General features: G+C 47.7%; 1 protein-coding gene across 3 annotated transcripts in view; it reads right to left on the bottom strand.

The window, feature by feature from the left end:
* Positions 1-7,908: 7,908 nt before the first annotated feature.
* The window catches only part of RNLS (renalase, FAD dependent amine oxidase), an 81,691-nt gene continuing 69,315 nt past the window's right edge, over positions 7,909-20,284 (bottom strand). For 2 of the 3 annotated variants that reach the window (XM_071438554.1, XM_071438555.1), the window contains one exon: positions 12,602-17,644. In XM_071438554.1, coding sequence (XP_071294655.1) covers positions 17,636-17,644 — 9 coding nt within the window. In that variant the 3' untranslated portion in view covers positions 12,602-17,635. Of the gene's footprint in view, positions 11,971-12,601; positions 17,645-20,284 lie in introns of those variants that run through there. The other variant, XM_071438553.1, reaches the window with a different exon arrangement.

The raw sequence follows: 20,284 nt of genomic DNA, 5'->3' as shown, positions 1-20,284 counted from the left end.
CTTTTTTTCTCAGCCCTGCGACCAAAGAAGTCAAGATTTGTCAGTTTTACTTTTTAAGGTTGTTTATTTTTTCTTATTTATGACATTCTTTGACCTGCTGAGATCTGTCCAGCAGGTCGGGTTGTGGTACAGCCCTTGCCTTTGGGGGTTGTAAACTTTTTATGCTAAGAACTACATGCACTTTATTTACCATAACTTCCCAATACCCATCACCTATGTTAGACAGTCTGTCTTTACTCTAAACCAATTAAAGAGTGTCACCATCCCAGCAGAAGATGGAGGACAAGAAGAAGGAGAAGAAGGACAGGACACACCTAGAGTCCTCCATCTTGCCTCTTGAACTCCCATTCTAAAACCCCAAAATTCTACTTTTTCACCCTGTGACAAATTCACTATCATTCCACTCAAACTCTCGTGGCTTCTAAATCTTCACACAAAGTTGGTGATTTTTTCTATGGACTAAAATTGGAGGCACAGGTGTTTTTGACTCTGAGCTTCTTGCCAGGGTCTCGAATCACCCAGGGCAGCCAGAGGAATGTCCTGGGTTCCAACACAGGGTCAGGTTGGATGGGCTTGGAGCAGCCTGGGACAGTGGAAGGTGTCCCTGCCCATGGCAGGGGTGACACTGGATGGGCTTTGAGGTCCCTTCCAACCCAAGCATTGTAGGATAAATAGACCAGGAAGGTGTTGGAGGCCTTTGGGGTGAGACAAATCTCCTTTGGGATGCCATGGGGGAGAGGCCTGGTGGGCAAACACTGGAATGCCCTCCCATGTCACCACTGGAATGGAAACCAGCCCAGACAACACCCCTGGCTTTGGACAAGGAGCTCCTGGCAGCTTTGAGGAAGGCTGAAGAGCTTTTGGAGAGGGATGGAGGCAGGATAAATAATAATATAAATATATTATATATTCTATAATTATATAGAATATATATTATATATTCTATATAATTATAGAATATATAATATATTTATATTATTATTTTTATATATTTATATAATAATAAAATAATATAATAATATAATAATATATTTATATTATTATATTCTATATAATTATAGAATATATAATATATTTATATGCTATATAAAATGTATATTATATAAAATGTATATTATATAAAATGTATATTATATAAAATGTATATTATATTATATTATATATTTTTATATAATATAACTGTTCAGAATCCATCCACAAACGACTTCAAAAACAACAAAAAAATGTAACTAATCAAATTAAAGCAGACAACAGATCATGATTAAACAACTTATTTAAGCAATAAAATTTCACACCTTAACTAAAAAACTTCACAAAATAAATTTATGTACTTTAATTATGATAATAATATTAATAATAGTACCTTATAAACTTCACTATGCACAACAATCAACAAACACATCAATCAAAAATGGTTTTTTTCACTCAAAAGAAAAAAAAGATTGAGCAGGGAGGCTCCCCTAATGCTAACGTGGCATCTCCAGCAGGTGAGTCCTGAGGATGGAGATCCCCCTCTGCTTGGAAACCCAGCCAAGGGAAAAATCCCTCTTTTCCTGTCCCAGGTAATAACAAATCAAGTCAACACTTCAATTTGTGGTTCATATTCCACTGAGAGATTAAAATTCCTGCTTGACTCTGTTCTCCCTTTGTGAAATCAAACCCAGCTCATGGAGTGGCAGAGCACGACCCTGCTGAACTGGGAGTCCCCAGGAGCAACCAAACCACTGATGATGGACATGTGGTTGTTTTTGGATGGGGAGTTCCTGTTGGTTTGTTGTCACTTTTTCTCACATGGATTTGGCCATGGAGATGTTTTTTTACTGGATTTGATAACAGGGACCAAATTGAAGCACTCAGAGCTTCAGTGTTGAAGCAACACACTGAAATATTTTCTCTCAGAGGGAATTTGGGGCAAAGTAAGGGTTTGCCTTTCAAAGATGGTGGTGATAGGGGATGAGAAATCATGGAGAGCTACAGGCACACACAAAAAAATCACAAAATATTCAGAAAATTTACAGTAAATCATGGGCTGGCTGCGGAATTTTTGCAGCCAGCAAAAGTTTTTGCTACAATCTAAAGGGGGTAAAATCTAAAATCTAAATCCCTCTGGTTTGGTTTTGGCAGTGAGGGTGCAGACTGGACTTGCTCTCCAGGAAGCTTGCAGGTCTGAATTCCACTGAGATGCTCCCAAAAAGAGTTTGTCTTCAGAGGGAAAGCTGACACCATTTCTTGCAGACAGGCTGGGGTGATGTGCACCCAGGGAAAGGTGGCAAGGATGGAATGTGGCTCCTGTGACAGACATGGGACCCACATGGGAAGTGCTGACAGGACAAAAAGGGATGGGGAGGTGGTGGGAGGAGGGTGATGCTGGAGGGGGTCTGGGGTCCCAGAGGGGAATCACAGAGCCATGGGATCCCAGACTGGTTCAGACCCTAAAGAACATTTAAGGTCTAAATGGCAGCGATGTCACCCCTAGGTCAGGTTGCTCAAATAATTCTCCCTGCTCATCATGGGGATCCACATCTGGATCCTGGGAACATTTTAGTGCCCCCAGTGCCACAGAGGCACCTGCAAACTGGAGCCAGTCCAGTGTGGGGCTCTGTGGGAATGGGGAGGAGGGAGCAGCCCAGAGTTTTGTTACAAGGGAAGAGTAAATGTTTGGGGGTTTAAATTTCCAGGTAACAGCTACAGTGTTTTGAAAGGGACACAGGGAAATCCTCCCTGCAGCACCAATTTCTCCTCCATAAAATCCAAGGAACCTGTGAATGCCCTTTTCCCCCTTTGCCATGCCTTGCAGAGGTGCCTGCAAGGATTTGTGCACAGCTGTGGAGTGGAGATGCCTCGTGGGCTGGCTGCAAGCAGGGAGCTTTGAATGACTGATTTTATTTAGAAAGTTTCAAATCCACTTACTTTCCAACTGCGCTGGTTGGGCTCATTTATTAACTTCCTTCTCTACCTCATTTACTGCCTGTCAGATGTTCACACCCAGGAAATGTGTGCTTGCATAACTGAAACTTTTGCAACCTCAATGTTCAGCTTAAGCTTCTACTTATATATATATATATATTTCTTTTTTTTTTTTTTTTTTTTTTTTTTCAGAAAAGGTGAATTTTGCAGCCTCAGCCCTGTGTGCAAACCTGTAGTAACAGTGTGCTGTTAATTCCTAGGCTGAGTAAAACAGACCCACTCTCTTCCTCCAACAGGCTCTGAAAAACAGGTCTGTGTGGCACAGGAACTCTCTGGTGGTTATTTCTTTTTTTTTTTTTTGGAAGGGGAAATGGAAACAAAGCCTTTTGATCCAAAAATATGAAGCAATGACAGGGTTTGTTTCTGATGCAGGTTTGTTTCTTGCACTCACTTGTTTCGTTTGTCTAAACACCATGGGGAAGTACCTGTGGCGGGCAAGGGCTCCTTTCAAGATCACTTATGGAGGAAAAACCCCCAAAAAAGGAAAAAAAATAAAAGAAAAAATATGAGTTCAATGTTTTTCTCAGGGAATAACCTTGCCCATCATTCATGTGAGGGTTTGGAGGGTGCAAACACAGGCTGTGCTTTGCATTCTGTGAAAGAACCCCCCAGCTTTGCCTGTGCAGACATCAGGATGTGGGGAGTTTCATTTGAGCAGGCTGAGACAAGCCTCCCTCATTTGGGAGACCCTAATTTGGAGGCATTTTTTAATGTGCATCCTGCAGGGTCAGGGGGCTCCACTTCCACCTCTTGGTGGTGGAGCCCAGAGGACAGACACAGACCTGGAGAGCTCGAGCTGTCCACGGAGGAAAGGTGGGCACAGGGCCCAGGTCATGCAGAGACCAAGGAGATCTTTGTCCCCCCTCTCTGCCTGGGTAGAGGAAAATGCCACAGCTGCTCTGGTTCTGTGCCAGGAGCAGACTCTGATGACGGGGAGGTTGCCCAAGCCCATCCTGGGGCATCCAGGCTGACATTTGCTGCTGCCTGGCCAGGTTGGATGAAGGAGTTGTAGGGGAAGGTGTTGTTTGCCCGTGGATTTAGGGAAGGAAGGGATGGCTGTTGTCCAGGCAGGATGAGCATGCTGTGGGAGCTCCAGAGAGCCACCAGGCAGGACAACTTCAGCTCCAGGCTGAGCTTGGGGAGAATCTTCTAATGGAGACCTGCTCTTGCCTTGGGCAGCACATGGAGAGAGAAGGATGCTGTCACCAGCTGCTCCAAGGTGACACTGTGGCCTTCTACTGAATCCTCCCCATCCCAGGGAGCAGAGCAGATGCTCCACTGTGGACCCAGCTCATTTTTGGGATAGTTACACTTCTTGCATGCCATAAGAGCAAAATGATTTCCAGATTAAACACGCATTACTTAGAGCACGCAATTCTTTCTTTCTGCTTGGTTGCAATCTCAAAAGAAGAGATGGCCACAAAGATACAGGGTAAGATTGTGATCTAGCAGGGTGTTGAAGTGTGTGCACTGCTGAGAGAGTTACATGGACTGCACTGCCTTCTGTGTTTCACAGCTGGACTAAATTTGCAGTAATTTGTCCCAGATGTGGAGGGTGGGCAGGCCCTGGCACAGGGTGCCCAGAGCAGCTGGGGCTGCCCCTGCATCCCTGGCAGTGCCCAAGGCCAGGCTGGACACTGGGGCTTGGAGCAGCCTGGGACAGTGGAAGGTGTCCCTGCCCATGGCAGAGGTGGCACTGGATGAGTTTAAGTTCCCTCCCAAGCCAAACCATCCTGGGATTTCCATGGTTCAGCACCAGGACTTTGCGTGGAGAGCAGTGTGGGTGTTGCCTGCTCATGTCACATGCTGGAGAGCTCATCTGAAACCACAAACCAGAATTTGTGCCCTGGCCAGAAGAATGTGGAAATGAGAGCTCGTGAAACCTTTGCTGAGATGCTCAGGGTGCAGCATTGCCGCGTGTGACGCACGATGGGCAAATGCCACAGCGCGAAAAACCACAAAGGTGCAGGGCTGGGATCAGAAACACCACTTATAACCTGGGCTGCCTGAAAAGAAATTCATTATTGGTACTAGTGATGCCTTGAGGAGGCTGTCCTAGAACAGAGGCTGGACAGAGCTAAAGAATGAAGCAGGGATTTATTAAAAGGATCTCCTGCATGGATCCATCTTGGGCAGCACAAGAGCCCAGCCAGGGCTGCACCCAAGGTGAACCAAAATGGGCACAAAATGGACACCTGGTCACAGGGTCTGTCACTGTGATCAGTTCTGCTCCATTTGCAAATTGGAGTTCATTGTCCAGTTACAGCTTTAGGTTATGAAGTCCCATCCTTGTTTTTCTCTCTCCAGCCCACGTTGTTTGTGCTCTTGGACCTGAGATTTGGATCATTTGTCCTTGGTCCCCAGCTGCAGCAGGAATTGTTTTGTCTCCCTGCTCTATGCAGAGAGCTCACCATCCCTTAATGTGAAGCTCAGAACTGCACACTAAAGCAGCACAGAGTCTGAATATAAAAGCTAAAACCTGAGGCATCAGTAGGTCAAGGAAAAGTGTGCTCCAAGCCTTCCAGGTGAGCAGTGACAAAACAATTCAGTGGAAGTGGTTTCCCAAGGAGAAGGTCCAGAGCCTGGTGGGATTGACAGCACTCTGCAGATGACAGCAGAGCCTAAGGGATTGTGAAGTGGGGCCACAAGCTTGGAAGTGAAACTGGAAGTAGGATCACGAGCCAAAAGGTTTTGGGAACTTTCCCTGTGGTGATCAGAGGCCTCACAATGTGAAAATCCTGCAAAGGGAAATGTCTCTACCACCGGGTCATTTCACCTTGCCAAGCCAAATAATTTAAATGCAACCACAGGCTTCAAGAGAGGGGATCTGAGTCTGGGAAGAAGAGATCCCAGAGAGAAGATATCCCAGATCAGGTATTAAACTGAAGGTGGAAAATCTGGGTTTAGATCCAGGGGCTAAATAATAGGGGGAATTTAAATGTCATCCCAGAAGTCTTCCAAGCATCAGGCTTGTTTCTGTAGGCTTCTGTGAAAAGCTTCAGTTTTAATACATATAAACTTTTTGCTGTGAAAAAAAGTCCTCAAAATATCTGAAATCATAAATTTGTTAAAGAAAAGCATAGATTATTTCCAGAAGGGAGGGACTTCTTACTAGAATTCAGTGGGTTGTTGTGGTATGAGAGTTTGTTAGCCTGGGGCCAGTCTCAGTCCTCACAGGTCTCCTGGGCACTGTTTTTGCAGATGGGTTGGTCTGCTGCCTTCTCTGGAGGTTTGTGAACTGCTCTTATCCTCCTCAGGAGTGTCCCATAAATAACCTTTTTTGGGTTTTGCTGTTGTTGTTGCTGTTGTTGCTGTGTTTTTGGGGGGTTTTGTTTGGTTGGTTGATTGGTTGGTTTGGTTTTTTGGTGAGTAAACATCTGTTCCCTCCAGAGAAATCCCAACTCTGGCTGATGTTACCTTGCATTTACCCTTTGTTGTAGTTTCTCAAGCTCGTTTGTGGTCCTGTCAGGGTATCTGGGGTTTGGTAGAGCACACACATCCCTCTGAGCTGAGCTAACATGGAACCATGGAATCCCAGAATGGTTTGGGATGGAAGGGACCTTAAAGATCATCCAGTTCCACCCTGCCATGGGCAGGGACACCTTCCACTGTCCCAGGCTGCTCCAAGCCCCAGTGTCCAGCCTGGCCTTGGGCACTGCCAGGGATGCAGGGGCAGCCCCAGCTGCTCTGGGCACCCTGTGCCAGGGCCTGCCCACCCTGCCAGGGAACAATTCCTCATTCCCAATATCCCACCCAGCCCTGCTGAAGCTGGAGGGATTGGAGCACAGGTGTGATGAGGAGCATCTGAGGGAGCTGGGCAGGGGCTGAGCCTGGAGCAAAGGAGGCTCAGGGGGCCCTTGTGGCTCTGCACAACTCCCTGCCAGGAGGGGACAGCCAGGGGGGGCCGGGCTGTGCTGCCAGGGAACAGGGACAGGACAAGGGCCAAGGGCCTCAAGCTGGGCCAGGGGAGGCTCAGCTTGGACAGCAGCAGCAATTTCTGCATGCAAAGGGTGCTCAGGCCTTGGCAGGGGCTGCCCAGGGAGCTTTGCAGTGCCCAGCCCTGCAGGTGTCCCAGCAAGGGCTGGAGGTGGCACTCAGTGCTCTGGGCTGGGGACAAGGTGGGCACTGGGCACAGCTGGCACTCCATGGGCTGGCAGGGATTTTCCAGCCTCAATGACTCCTTGATTTCTATTTATTTGATACACTTGTTAATTTTTACCTTCCCCCCTAACAGCTTTTCCTTTTGTTGGTGGCAGTTTGAGGCTGGTTCATTCCTCAGAGCTCTCTGGTGTCCGTGGCAGGAGGAGCAGCAGCTGCCAAGGCAGGGAGATGTTCCCAGCCCAGGGAACACAGTGTCCTCCCTGCAGCACAGAGCCTGCCTCTGCTGGAGCTTGCTTCAGGTGGCTACACGTGTGTAGGTGCCACGAGTGACTCACAGATGACTGCAGAGCTGAAGACTCCTTGCACGGGGTTGATCTGAGGTGAGGAGAGAGGGAGGAAGGAGAAATCCTGCATGACTCTCTCAGCTGGTTCTTCGAGGCTGCTGGGGAAGTCACTTGCCTGTGAAATTCTCTCTCTGGCAAAGCAGCTTGCAGCAGATTATTCCCAGAGGTTCCTCAGTTCTCAGCAATCAGGGACAGGACCCAGGGAAGGGCTGGAGCTGTGCCAGGGGAGGTTTGGGGTGGATTTCAGGGCAAGGTTCTTCCCCCAGAAGGTGCTGGGCACTGCCCAGGCTGCCCAGGGAATGGACACAGCCCCGAGGCTGCCAGAGCTCCAGGAGAGCTTGGACACTGCTCCAGGGATGCCCAGGGTGAGATTGTTGGGATCAGGGGTGCGATCAATGATCCCTGTGAATCCCTTCCAGCTCAGGATATTCTATGATTCTAAAGCTGAGAAAGCCAAGATGACCAACACATCCAGCAAAAGGCACCTTTCCTGATGTGTGTTTGAATGCAAAGATTTTATTTAATGAGCCAAACTGCTGTGAGAACCACTCCAAAACAAGAATTAAGCTTGTGCATCCAGGCCATCTTGCAGAAACTTATTTATGTCTATGGGAGCTCTGTCTTCAAGCTTGCCCTGCTGTCTCCTGCTCACATTTCTCTTGGAGGACCCAAAGGGCTTGGCAACAACTGGATGTGGTTCCTGTAGTTTTTACAATCAAAGAATCCCAGGATGGTTTGGGTTGGAAGGGACCTCAAACCCCATCCATTCCCATCCCCTGCCATGGCAGGGACACCTTCCCCTGTCCCAGGCTGCTCCAGCCTGGCCTTGGGCACTGCCAGGGATGCAGGGGCAGCCCCAGCTGCTCTGGGCACCCTGTGCCAGGGCCTGCCCACCCTGCCAGGGAACAATTCCTCATTCCCAATATCCCATCCAGCCCTGCCCCCTGGCACTGGGAAGCCATTCCCTGTGTCCTGCCCCTCCATCCCTTCTACAGAGTCTCTCTCTCCATGTTTCCTGTAGCTCCTTCAGGCACTGCAAGGCCACGGTTTGGTCACTCCAAAGCTTCTCTTCTCCAGGCTGAACAATCCCAGCTCTCCCAGCCTTTCCTTGAAAAATGTGAGTGAAGAAAACGACATGAAAGCTCAAGATTCCCCAGTGTCCTGTGGGACAATCTTAGGAAATTCTTGCAGCCCTGCCTTTCCCAGGGTCTAAAATTCCCATTTTCCTGCAGTGGCCTGGATCCAACCTGGACACCAGCTCTGCTTTGGCACACCAGGTTCTCAGGATGGTGTTGCAATGTCCTCTGGGCTGTGGGAGCAGAGAGCCCTGGAAATGTGCATGTTTGAGCAAGTTCACTGCAGTTGCCTCTGATGGAGCCTGACTTCCTTCCTTGGAGCAAGCCCGAGGTTTGTGGGCTCCAAGGAGGTGGCAAGTCACCAACCTGGCATCCATAGGAACGAGGAGGGCGCGGCCCTGCTCCCATTGCACAAAAAATATCGGAGACTGCAGAGAGGAGATGAAGGTGGAAGCAAAACCTGCTTTATTTTCTTTCCTCCCAAAGCCTGTTGTGTTTCTGGCTGCTAAGAACCATTCCACAAGTGCCAGCACATGTGGGAAACTTTAGGCTTCTGATAAAAGGTTGGGGTCTGAACCTGTGGCGTTTAGGGTGGGGAATTCCTCTTGTGACAAAACTTGTTGGCATTTTAACCCTGGGAGCAGAGGGAAGAGAGGTTGGCTGTGGTGGTTGGCATTGATTTCTTGGTTGAAGGAGGTGTCTGTCTGTGGTCACCTCTGCCCATGAGGTCACAGGCCACAGAGCTGGCGTGAGATGGGTCCTCATCCCTGCCAGCCCCAGGGTGATGATCTCCAAGGACAAAACTCATCCAGCATGGGCTGATCTTTGTTTTCCAGCTCCTTGGCACGCTCAGAGCCGTGTTTTTGAGCCATCCCCAGGGGCCACGTGGATGTTTCCTTCTGACAGCAAGAATGGAGACTGCTGCCACTTCTGGTTTCCTTTAAAGGAGCTTTAAAACAAACCATCAGGAGTGGCAGAGCTTGTTGTAAAGTGGAGGCTCCATGTTTTACTCGTTACCGTGGCTCCAAAAGTCAAAGCAGCGAGCACTCCCAGCATCATTGTCACAGTGCTCTTCCCTGGGAGGAGAAATGCCCTGGCTCTGCTGGGAATGACAAACAATGCTGGCACAGGGAGAGGCAACAGGGCTGAAATCAAAATGCTTGTGTTTATAATAATTGCTTTTACCGTGGTCCCTGGAAGGCTCAGGGTCCTGTAGGGGCTGTGCAGGAATAGAACAGGGCACAATCCCAGTCCCCAAAGGGTTTGAGGGCTGTCAGACTCCTGCACCAGCCAGACTGACACCACCACAGACACACTGATTTTAATTGGGGAAAACAAAAAAGAAATTTATAGGCTCCTTTTTCAGCTGCAAATTAAATTTCTTCTGTCTTGTCAACGGCTTTTGGATGGCCACTGCAGAAGGATCCTTCTGGTGAGACAAAAAGGCTGCAGAAATAATAGAAATGAACGTCTGCAGCTGAGGAGCTTGACTGAGACTTGAAAAGTTTGCTTTGGGTGGGAGCCAGGTCCTGCTGAGGTCTGCAGGAGTTTTGCTCTTGGCCTCGGTGGGGCCGAGCTTTCACCCTCAGAGATCATGTCCTGAGGAAGAATTTAGTCTAAAATAATCCTCAAAACTTGTGTTGTTTGACTCCCATCCAGGGGTTTTTTTGGAGGCTGAGTGGCTTTGTTTTTCTGGTTGACTTGGGTTGGTCCCCTTGGCATCTCCCAAGGATGAGCTCCCAGCGGAGGGCCAGGAGGCACAAGGGAGGGTCAGGGCTCAATCCAGGCTCCCAAACCAACAGGTTCTTTAATGTAGGGGGTGTAGGATTTGTTGGGTGTGTGCTGAAGCTGCACATGTTTGGAGGGAGCCATAGCACATGAGGGAGTTGCACCAAGGTGACAGCCAGGACCTGGTGGCATCACTGGGGGTAGGGGGTCCTTTCTCCCCTCTGCTGATTTCCCATCAAGCAGGCCTTGGAAAGAGGAAAGAGTGAAATGGTAAGAAGCACTTGGATTCCTGTTCTTGATGATTTTCCCCTCCTGTTTTTCAGGACATGGTGGCAGGAAAAGCAACTTGTCCAATTCACAGCCCTGAAGCTCCTGGGGATGCATGGCTGGCTTTTCCTCCACCTGCTATAGTATCCCACTTAAATAGTACATAATTATCAAGAATTAAGGTTTGCCTCCTGAACTCGATTGGTTCCACAGCAGACCCTGAGAAATTAATTTCTTTTTTTTTTTCTTTTTAACTGAAAGAGGGTGTGAAATCATTTTTACATGTTCCTTTTGGAAAACCTTGAAAGCTGTCTAATAAATAGATCTATAGTGTATAGGCTTTCTTTGGCTGCACTTGAAGTTGTCCAGTGTGGAGTGCATGACTTAGACTTGAAAAATAAATCAATCTGTGAATCAGTGACTGCAATACAGGGACTATCAACCACCAAGAGGCTCCTTGAAATCTCTGCTGAGCCGGCCTCTCTGAAAACCGTGGCCTTGTGTGGGGAAGAATAACAAGAATAAAAGGAAATCTGAGAATTATTTGTCTTGTAATTATTTTTAGAAAAAATAATTTCTCTTTTTTGCTGGGAGAACTTTCATTTTTCCCTGCTCTCAAATAAAGCAGTGAGATGGTCCTGCTGTGCCTCAGGCTGTCCTCTTAAAAAAAAAGGAAGGGCTAAAAAGATGGACCATCTGGAAGCCTGTGCAGAAGGAGCGTGCCAGAGCAGGCTGACGTGCAAGAGCATCCTTTGGATGTATTTTTGAACACTGGTCAATCCACTGAGGGCTTTTTTTATCGTTGTTTTTTTGTCATGAGTTGATGGCAACTTCTCAGAGGCTTTTGCTGCGTGTTGCAGCGCTGGTGGTTATTCCATGAGAGGCTGGAAGGGAATTTTGGGATGCGCTGTTTCTCCCTGGAAGCAGCCTATGACTGGCACCAAAACCTCCCCCAGCTGAGTTTTGGGCTGAAATTCCAGCTGGGACTGGCTATTCCTCCAGGTCAGTGGTCTCCAAACTTCTTTTTCTTATGCTCCCCTCTGTGCAAAAACCATTTTTAAGCATGCACCTCAGCTGTGTGTGTGTTTATAAATTACATCACGTGCTACTGCCATCCAGGTATTTCCTCCTGCTGCACTTTGGATCATCTCGTGCATCCCACTTTGGAATCACTGCTCCAAGGGATGATGGCACAACCTTCACCCCATCTCCTCTTTATTGAGACCTTCCTCCTCCTCCTCCCATTTTGTTTTTTTGTCTTGAGAGGTCTGGATCCTGTGACTACAAAGGGTGGAGTGGGAAGTTTTCCATTCTGCTGGACTTTGCAGGACTGATGCATTAATCAGCAGGCTTTGCTTCATTTCTGCCCCCCAGAGATGGGCAGAAATTTGCCCACATTCCTGGGAAAAGGGATGAATCTCCAGCACAGGCAGCATTCTTCTTCTTAGGTTGTGTCCTCAAGTCCCAGCCCTGGACTTGATGCATCCCTAGGGAAACAAGGCAGATTTAATTTTTTTTTTAGGAAATGCTGGGGAAATCTGGTTTTTTGTAATGCTGCTGGTTCTGGGTTGATGGTTGACCTGGACAATCATAAAGCTCTTTTCCAACCTTAATGTTTCTATCATTTTTGGTGGAAATTTTCATGCCCGACCAGCTCCACCTCCTCAAATACTCCCAGTGTTCCAAGCAGGCTCCATGAGGAGATGATTCCTGGTCCTTTGGAGGGTGGTGGAGAGGGACATTTGAAGGCTGGTGATTTTTTACAAGGACAAGTGATGGCACTTTCCCTCCTCTCATCGTGGCCCCTGTAGAAAGTGCTGAAAGACTAAAGGGCATCACAGTGTGGGGGCATTTGTGCTGTTTGTTTCTCCAGCCATATGTACAGCTCAGTCCTTTTTATAGTGCCACATATGGCACAACCAGAATTGAATTTTTCATCAAAATTGATCTGACCTGCATCATCCTGTTGGCTTTAGCAGAGCTAATTCCAACAGTCTGAGATTAGGACTGAAAATATGGCCCAGTTAGTGGAGCAGCCATGACTTCCCAGCCCTGAGGAGGTGCAGATTCTTTGCTTCTTTTTTCTGCCAGGGTCAGGATTAAATGTGTGAGATGGTATTTCTTGTTGGGACTCAGATGTTTATTAGTTCTTATCTCAGTTACAGCCTCACAAACCCTGAGTTCTACAGCACTTCACTCTAACAAACTAAAAATGGAGCTCCATCTCTCTCTCTACAAGGCCTTTTAAGGATAAACTGTCCAATTAAGAAATGAAACCTGAATTATTTTTACTTTTAACCCAATAACCAACCACCCATGGCCTGCAATGTGGACTTTTTTATCCAATTACACAAAACCACCCAAACCCATGGAGAAGAAGGTGAAGAAGAAGGTGAAGAATAAGGATCAACCAGCCTCTGTCTTAAAACCTCCATCTTGTTTATATATATTACTATATTGTAAAACTTTAGACTTTAAGTTTCCCACCCTGTGATATCACACACTTCTATTCAAACTCCACAATCCCAGATGATGGCAAGAATTGAATTCTGTCATTCATTCAGATAGAATTGAATTCTATTATTCCATTTTGGAAGCCTTCTCCACAGCCTCAGGTCAAATGCAGTGTTCTCTTGGGGGTCAGTGCCTGTCAGCACAGAAAGTCTGAAATTCTCAGCAGCCAGGGTTGCAAGAACTTTGCCCAGTTTGTGCTGTTCACACATGGCGCGTGGTGGAGGCTGACACAGGCTTGGATTGGTTTTGTCTTCCATGGGATGTGGTGCAGGGGGAGCAGGTGCCCACAGCAGCCAGGAAAGCAGCTCTGCAATGCTGGGGCTGCTGGCTCTGGCTGTGCTCTATGGAAAACAGGAGGCTGAGGGTGCTGCAGTGTCCCAGCCCTGGGCAGTGGGGTGCTGAAGGCTCCTGTGTCACTTTGGAGCTTCACACTGCAAACTGGGCCAACAGCAATGCCAGAATCACTGCAACTGGTGAGCTAAGCCTGCCCTTGTGCTCAGAGGGGGAAAAAACCCTTTGGTGGTCCCTAAATCTCCCCTCACTACAGCCAGAGCTTCTCTCTTCATCTTGGACTCTCAAAGGAAGAAACAGCTCTGATGGGCTGCTGACAATTTGAGAAGATTAGAAACTGTCCTACAAGATTAGGAAGCTGCAGAAATGGGCTGTAGCTACTTTCTTTCCCAGTGCTCTCAGCTGCAGCTGAGAATCTAGACCAGACTTTATTTTTGGCAAGGGGGAAAAAATAAATCTCCTTTGATACTGTGCAAAAAAAAAAAAAAAAAAAAAGGAGGAGAAAAAAAAAAGCAAGTAAATGTTAAGCCTTGTGCCTTGAGCAAGGATCTCTTCTGCTGTGCAGCAGCAGCATTTTAGAGCTGAAATCCACTTGCTTTGATCATTGATGGGAAAAAAAAAAAAAGACATAAAAGGGATTTATTGTGAAATAATGGATTTGATCCCTGGTAATCCTTTCTTTGGGATTAGACTTGGAATATTATTTTTGTGATCTCTGGAATTAGACTATGCTGGCGTAACAAACCAGAGCATGTGAGTTGCTCTGCAGGATGAGGGTGAGCTGTGAATAGAGAATTACTTGCACAGAACAAAGCAGATGATGAATTTACAGTTCTATTTTTGATTACTCAAGGCCTACAGGCAAGTCTAAAACCCAGCATAAAACCAACCCCAAGCCAAGGCAGAAAAGACCCCAGATCTTCCCTCCTTTGCTTTAACTGTTGGTTAGAGCTCCATTTTTGAGGATTTTCCCATTCATGGGGATTTAGGAGCTTGCACCCACTCCTGTTGGTGTTGCTGTGGACATGATACTTAAAATGCCCCTGGAAACCTCCTTGCTGCAGGTTCTAGTGCATGGCCACAGTGCTTTCCAGGGAAATTGGGCAAACCTGGCTCTCTCTGCCCAAAGGGTGAAGCACAGGCAATGTGCTGAGAAATCTCCCTGGGCAGGTCTTTTATGGGGCTCTTAAAACAAAGTAGGTGCAAAACGTGCTGTGAGACCTTGATGTGGAACTTTGAACTCCCAAATCTTTCAAAAAGAAGCTGTTTCAAGGAATTTATCCCAGTTTTCCTGCCAAATTGCTTTCTGTCTGCACTCAGGGGTAGCTTTTAAACTGGGAGGGAATTCTTCAGTGTTGGGCTTTGAAACAGCTGATATTTAAAAAAAAAAAAAAAAAAAAAAAAAAAAAAGGCTGTGGTCAGAGAGGAAGCTTTGGAAAAGGGAAAAATATTAAATATTCACTGCCTGTCCCATTCCTGGGTGTGCTGCTGGAATGGCAAAGGTCATTTTGTCACTGAACTTTGCCCAGGCTCCCAACCTCACCCTCAGCTGTGATCCCAGGGTGGCACAAAGGCATGGCTGAAGGAGGATTAAGGGAATGAGCTCTGGAGAGCCCCCTTGGCATCAGGGGCTGCTGCTGTGGTGCCCTGTGCCAGCTGCTTCTCCAGGGCCAGCTCCTCTTTTGGGAGCTGTGGAGAGCCCAGGACAAGTTATCAGCTTCCCCAGCACTGAATTTCCTGGCAAAATGTCACCTCCTGAAAGTGCTGGGGGTAGGATTGCTGTGCTGGCTCTCTGCATTTGGGGAATTATTCATGGAGTGCTCGGATGGGGATCCCTCCCAAAAACCACTTGCAAGGATTTCTGGGCAATGTGATCCCCTAGGAAGCAGTCAGTGACTACAACCCATTTTCCAGAGGTAAAACAGTCTCCTGTTCCCTCTGGGGGATGAAAAATGTGCTAATCCTTTCCATTTTTGGCTGAGGGAGGGTGATCTACCTTTCCCAGCGTTGGAGGCTTATGGATGAGGAGCCTGGAGCCCATCCTGCTTGGCTGAGGCTCAGGAGCTTTCCTGGAGCTCTCCACGTCTGGAGGTGGTGCTGACAGCCCTGGGCACAGCCTGCAGCTGGCACCACTCCCCTGGATCTGGCTGTGCCACCTGGATTCCCCAGATCCAAGGGCTGGCAGCACAGCAGCTCCCCTTGGAATGCTCAGGGAAGGATGATTCAGGTCCATGGGATAGGGAGGGGTGGGGTAGTGCCTGTTTTGCCTGCTGGCACAGAGCTGGGGGCTTTGCTGGGGATGGTGCTGCTGATGGGGAGTGCCCAGCAGGACCCTCACCCTCACTACAAACCCTGGGGGTGATGCCTCAGGTTTTAACTTTTATATATTTCAGACTCTGTGCTGCTTTAATGTGTGGGTCTGGGCTTCACATTAAGGGATGGTGAGCTCTGTGCACAGAGCAGGGAGACAAAACAATTCCTGCTCCAGCTGGGGACCAAGGACAAATGATCCAAATTGTCATGGACATATTTTCTGAAAAATCCTTTTGCTAGGACTTTTTCTCCTGAGAAGCTGAGAAGCCTCAGAGGAAAAGAAAAACAATAATTATCTGCTGCTGTGGAATGCAACAGGTGGATCTTGGATTGGTCCATGTTGGTTGTTTCTAATTAATGGTCAATCACAGTCAGCTGGCTCAGACTCTCTGAGAGTCATGAGCTTTTGTTATCTATTCCTTTCAAGCCTTCTGATGAAATCCTTTCTTCTATTCTTTTAGTGTAGTTTTAGTATATATTTTTTTTAATATCATATATATCATAAAATAATAAATCAGCCTTCTGAAACATGGAGTCAAGATTCTCATCTCTTCCCTCATCCTGGGACCCCTGTGAACACCACCACACAAATCTTAGGCCCAGGAGCACAAACAACGTGGGCTGAAGAGAGAAAAACAAGCAGGATGGGACTGCATAACCTAAAGCTGTAATTGGACAATGAACTCCAAGATGCAAATGGAGCAGAACTGATCACAGTGACAGACCCCGTGACCAGGTGTCCATTTTGGGACCATTTTGGTTCACCTTGGGTGCAGCCCTGGCTGGGCTCTTGTGCTGCCCAAGGTGGATCCATGCAGGAGATCCTTTTAATAAATCCCTGCTTTATTCTTCAGCTCTATCCAGCCTTCCCAAGGCATCAGTGGTGCTCCAGCTCTGCCTGTCCCCCTTCATGTCTCTCACTGCTTCCTTCCCTTGCAGCCCCCTGCATGCAAAAGCCACAATTATGGTGATATCAGCTCTAACTCAGCAAAGGATCTGAGCTCCAACCTTCATTTTCTTTCTAGATTTGGACTCCTTGATCCTAAATTCCCTGGCAGCAGAGTGGTGATGCTTGGGAATTTTCTTGGAGCTGATGGCAGAGTAGCCTGCCTGCACCAGGGGTTTGTGCCAACCCAAGTCACACCTGAAGGATCAGCAGCTCATGGTTTGGGCTCTCTGGAGCAGAGACCACACAACTATTTACAAGAATGTGTAGCAATAGAACAAGGGGGAACAGCTTCACACTGAAAGAGAGGAGGTTTAGAGTTGAAATTAGAAACAAATCCTTCCCTGTGGGGGTGCTGAGGCCCTGGCAAGGGTTGCCCAGAGAAGCTGTGGCTGCCCCTGGATCCCTGGCAGTGCCCAAGGCCAGGCTGGATGGTTTATTGGAAGGGGTTCCTGTTCACAGCAGGGGTTTAGAACGAGATAATCTTTCACTGATCTGTACTTTCAGGGAGGTGTGTGTGTTTGGGCTATTTGTGGGCACAGCCTTGCAAAAAACCACCTGCCTCTTGTGCTCTGAGCTCTGGCAAAGTTTTGAGAGCTGAAATCTAGAGAGATTTATTTTTTTGAGAGCTGAAATCTAGAGAGATTTCTTTGGTTTCCAAAGAAACCTTCACCTCTGGCCTTTATTTCTACCTTCAGTTGTTTGGCTTTCAGAGCTCCTCCCAACAGTGGCTTGAACCAAAACCACTGACTCCAGAAAAATCCAAGGAGAAATAACATTTCAGCATCACTATTAGATCTCTATTGTATTCACTCTCAAAGTTCTCTTTCCCTTTCACTGGATCCAGGAGAAAGAAAATACTCGGAGCAGTTGCTTTGCGTTCTTCCCATTCCTTTTTTTCCCTTCCTCCCCTTCAGGGTGAGTCAGGGTGCTGAGGTTCTTGGAGAGACTGGAAGAGGAGAGTGCCTGATTTCCTGATCTCCAGGGGCACACAGAGTGCCAGCATCTGGTCACAGCTGCAAGAACCAAAAATTACAGGTGGTGTTTATGGTCAGGAAGAATTTCCATTTATTGGCCGTAGGAGGCATTCACAGATCCTGTAAGAGAGAAAAGAGGCTCAGTTTTGGGGTTTTTTTTTTAATTAAAAGTGTTTGATAGAAGAATAAATCCAGATGTACCCCTGGGGAAGGACACTTGTTTTCCAAAATCAGGCCCAGCTCCAGCCAGGCATGGAGATTTATGGCACACACTGAGGTTGTCTTGATCCTGTGATCTGAGGGTTGCCAACCTTTGCCATCTCTCAAAATATCCATTAATTTCTTTTTTATCATATTTTATTTACCATTATATTTCATTTATCATTATATTTTTTATTTCATTATTTTTTAATTTAATGATATTTTATTTATCATGGGTTTTTTTATTTATCATGATATTTTATTTATCACACTGCTTATCTGGGTTGGTGAATTGTTCAGTATTATCCCATTATAAGTCAAGGTAGGTCTGGTTTCTACTCTGGAAACACCCAAAACAAATTGCTTTTAATTAAAAATGACATAATAGAGAATGAGTGTAGACACTGTCCCACCTGCCTGTCCTCATCCTGTGAAAGCCTCTGAGCACAGGATAAAAACAGTACAGGGAAGATAAAAAAATCCAGTCAGGAAGATTCCATGGCCACAAATCCATTGATTTAGAGTCAGAGTCCTCTTTAGCACCAGCTGAAGAAAACCCAGCTGAAGGAAACAGGTACAGGCTGCAGAGCAAACTGGTGGTCCAAGCTCTAGGACTCATCTATAAATTATAAAAATCCTCCCTTGGCTGATGGTGCCAGGCTACAAAATGGCATCAGCTTCTGCAGGGGCAGAGGAACACCTGGGTGCAGATCTCCTCCAACCCCCCAGGCTCCTGGGCAAGCTGCACCTGCCCTTTAGGGTGTGTTTCAATAACTGATATTGAAAACCCTCCATGACAAGCAGAAGCTGATGGGAAGCATTTCTTCATTCTCACAAACCACCACCCGCCCAGATACATTTTATGAAGTCTGGGAACCCAAAAAAAGCTGAAGTTTAGTTTCCATTGCTCGTTGGTTGAGTTTTGCAGAGTCATTTTTCTCGCCTAAAAGTGGAGCAGTTTTCTGCTCAAAGCTGTGCTACAGACCTGATTCCTCTCTGTGGCCTGCTCACCTTGCAGGCAAGGGCAGAGCTTGCTGATCTAGCAAGCCCTGACTGCTGCTTTCCCCACCCCATCACTTGAGAGGGTTTCTCAGACACACCTGCATCATGACCTCGATTTTGATTATCAGTCTCATGAGGGGTTTTTTACAGGGAGGAGGAGGAGGGGAGGTTCTGCTCCTCTCAGCCCCAACCACAGCCTGCAGAGCACCCCCAGCCCTGCTGAGCAACTCTCAGCTGGTGGAATGTCAGAATAATGGCACAGTGGAAGTAAAATTACTGATTTCTGAGTGAGTCTTTTCCTTTGGAGTAACACTGACCTGCCAGGGGAAACCTTGGGGTTAAAACAGAGGATGTTTCATGAGGTCTCAAGTGCTGGTGCTGCCCCTGGGTCAGGGCAACCCCTGGGATGGATCCAGGCTGGGGATGAGCAGCTGGAGCAGCCCTGGGGAAGGCCCTGGGGGTGCTGGGGGCAGAGCTGGGAGCCAGAACCCCCCCGTGCCCTGGGCTGAGCCCCAGCATGGGCAGCAGGGGAGGGGGGGATTCTGCCCCTGTGCCCTGGGCTCAGGTGAGACCCCACCTGCAGAGCTGCCCCAGCCCTGGGGCCAGCACAGGAGGGACCTGGAGCTGCTGCAGAGAGCCCAGGGCAGGCACCAGGATGGGCAGAGGGATGGAGCAGCTCTGCTGGGAGGAAAGGCTGGCACAGCTGGGGCTGCTCACCTGGAGAGGAGAAGCTCTGGGGTCACCAATCTGTGACCTGAAAGAGCTGCAAGAAACATGGAGAGAGATCCTTTAGAAGTGATGGAGTGACAAGGGGGAATGGCTTCCCACTGCCAGAGGGCAGTTCTCTTCCGTTCATTGGGCAGTTTTCTTTATCTCTTCCACAACCAATCCTCCCTCCAGGAGATCTCTGCTGTTCCTGGGCCATTAATTATTAATTATCTTCTGTTCCTGGGCCATTAATTATTAATTATCTCCTGTCCATGGCCAGTGAGTGTCCCTGCATGGCTGATCCAATTCCATCACCCCATGGGGAGATGCTGCATTGCCCAGGGGAGGAGCCAAGCATTCCTACCTGGATCCAATCTGAGCTTTGGGACACCCCAGCAGCCTTTGCCCAGTGCATTGCCAGAGGAGCAGCTTCTGCTGCCCTGCATGGCCAGAGGGAGCCCAGGCCCATCTCCAGCAGCCCTGGAGCTGCAGAGGAAAACTCCCCCCTTGTGCAGGATCCCTGCTCCAGCAGAGCCACAGCTGGCACTGCAGGAGGGCTGAGCCCCCATGGGATGGGGCTGTGCCACCCCCCTGACACACAGGGGGACAGGGCATGGTCTGACTCTGTTTATCTTTTTGTACTATTTTATTTGTATTTTTAATTTTTCTAGTAAAAGAACTGTTATTCCCATATCTTTGCTTGAGAGCCCCTTAATTTCAAAATTATAATAATTGGGAGGGAGGGGGTTTACATTTTCCATTTCAAGGGAGGCTCCTGCCTTCCATAGCAGACACCTGTCTTTCAAACCAACACAGATGGTCTCTGGAAAGATCTAGTCCATTGCTCAG

This window comes from Agelaius tricolor, unplaced genomic scaffold (genome assembly GCF_023055355.1).
Source record: "Agelaius tricolor isolate 1412-34295 unplaced genomic scaffold, bAgeTri1.0.p SCAF_13, whole genome shotgun sequence".
Taxonomy (NCBI): domain Eukaryota; kingdom Metazoa; phylum Chordata; class Aves; order Passeriformes; family Icteridae; genus Agelaius; species Agelaius tricolor.
The sequence above is the reverse complement of the archived record's forward strand: the minus strand, read 5'-3'. Positions and strand labels throughout refer to the sequence as shown.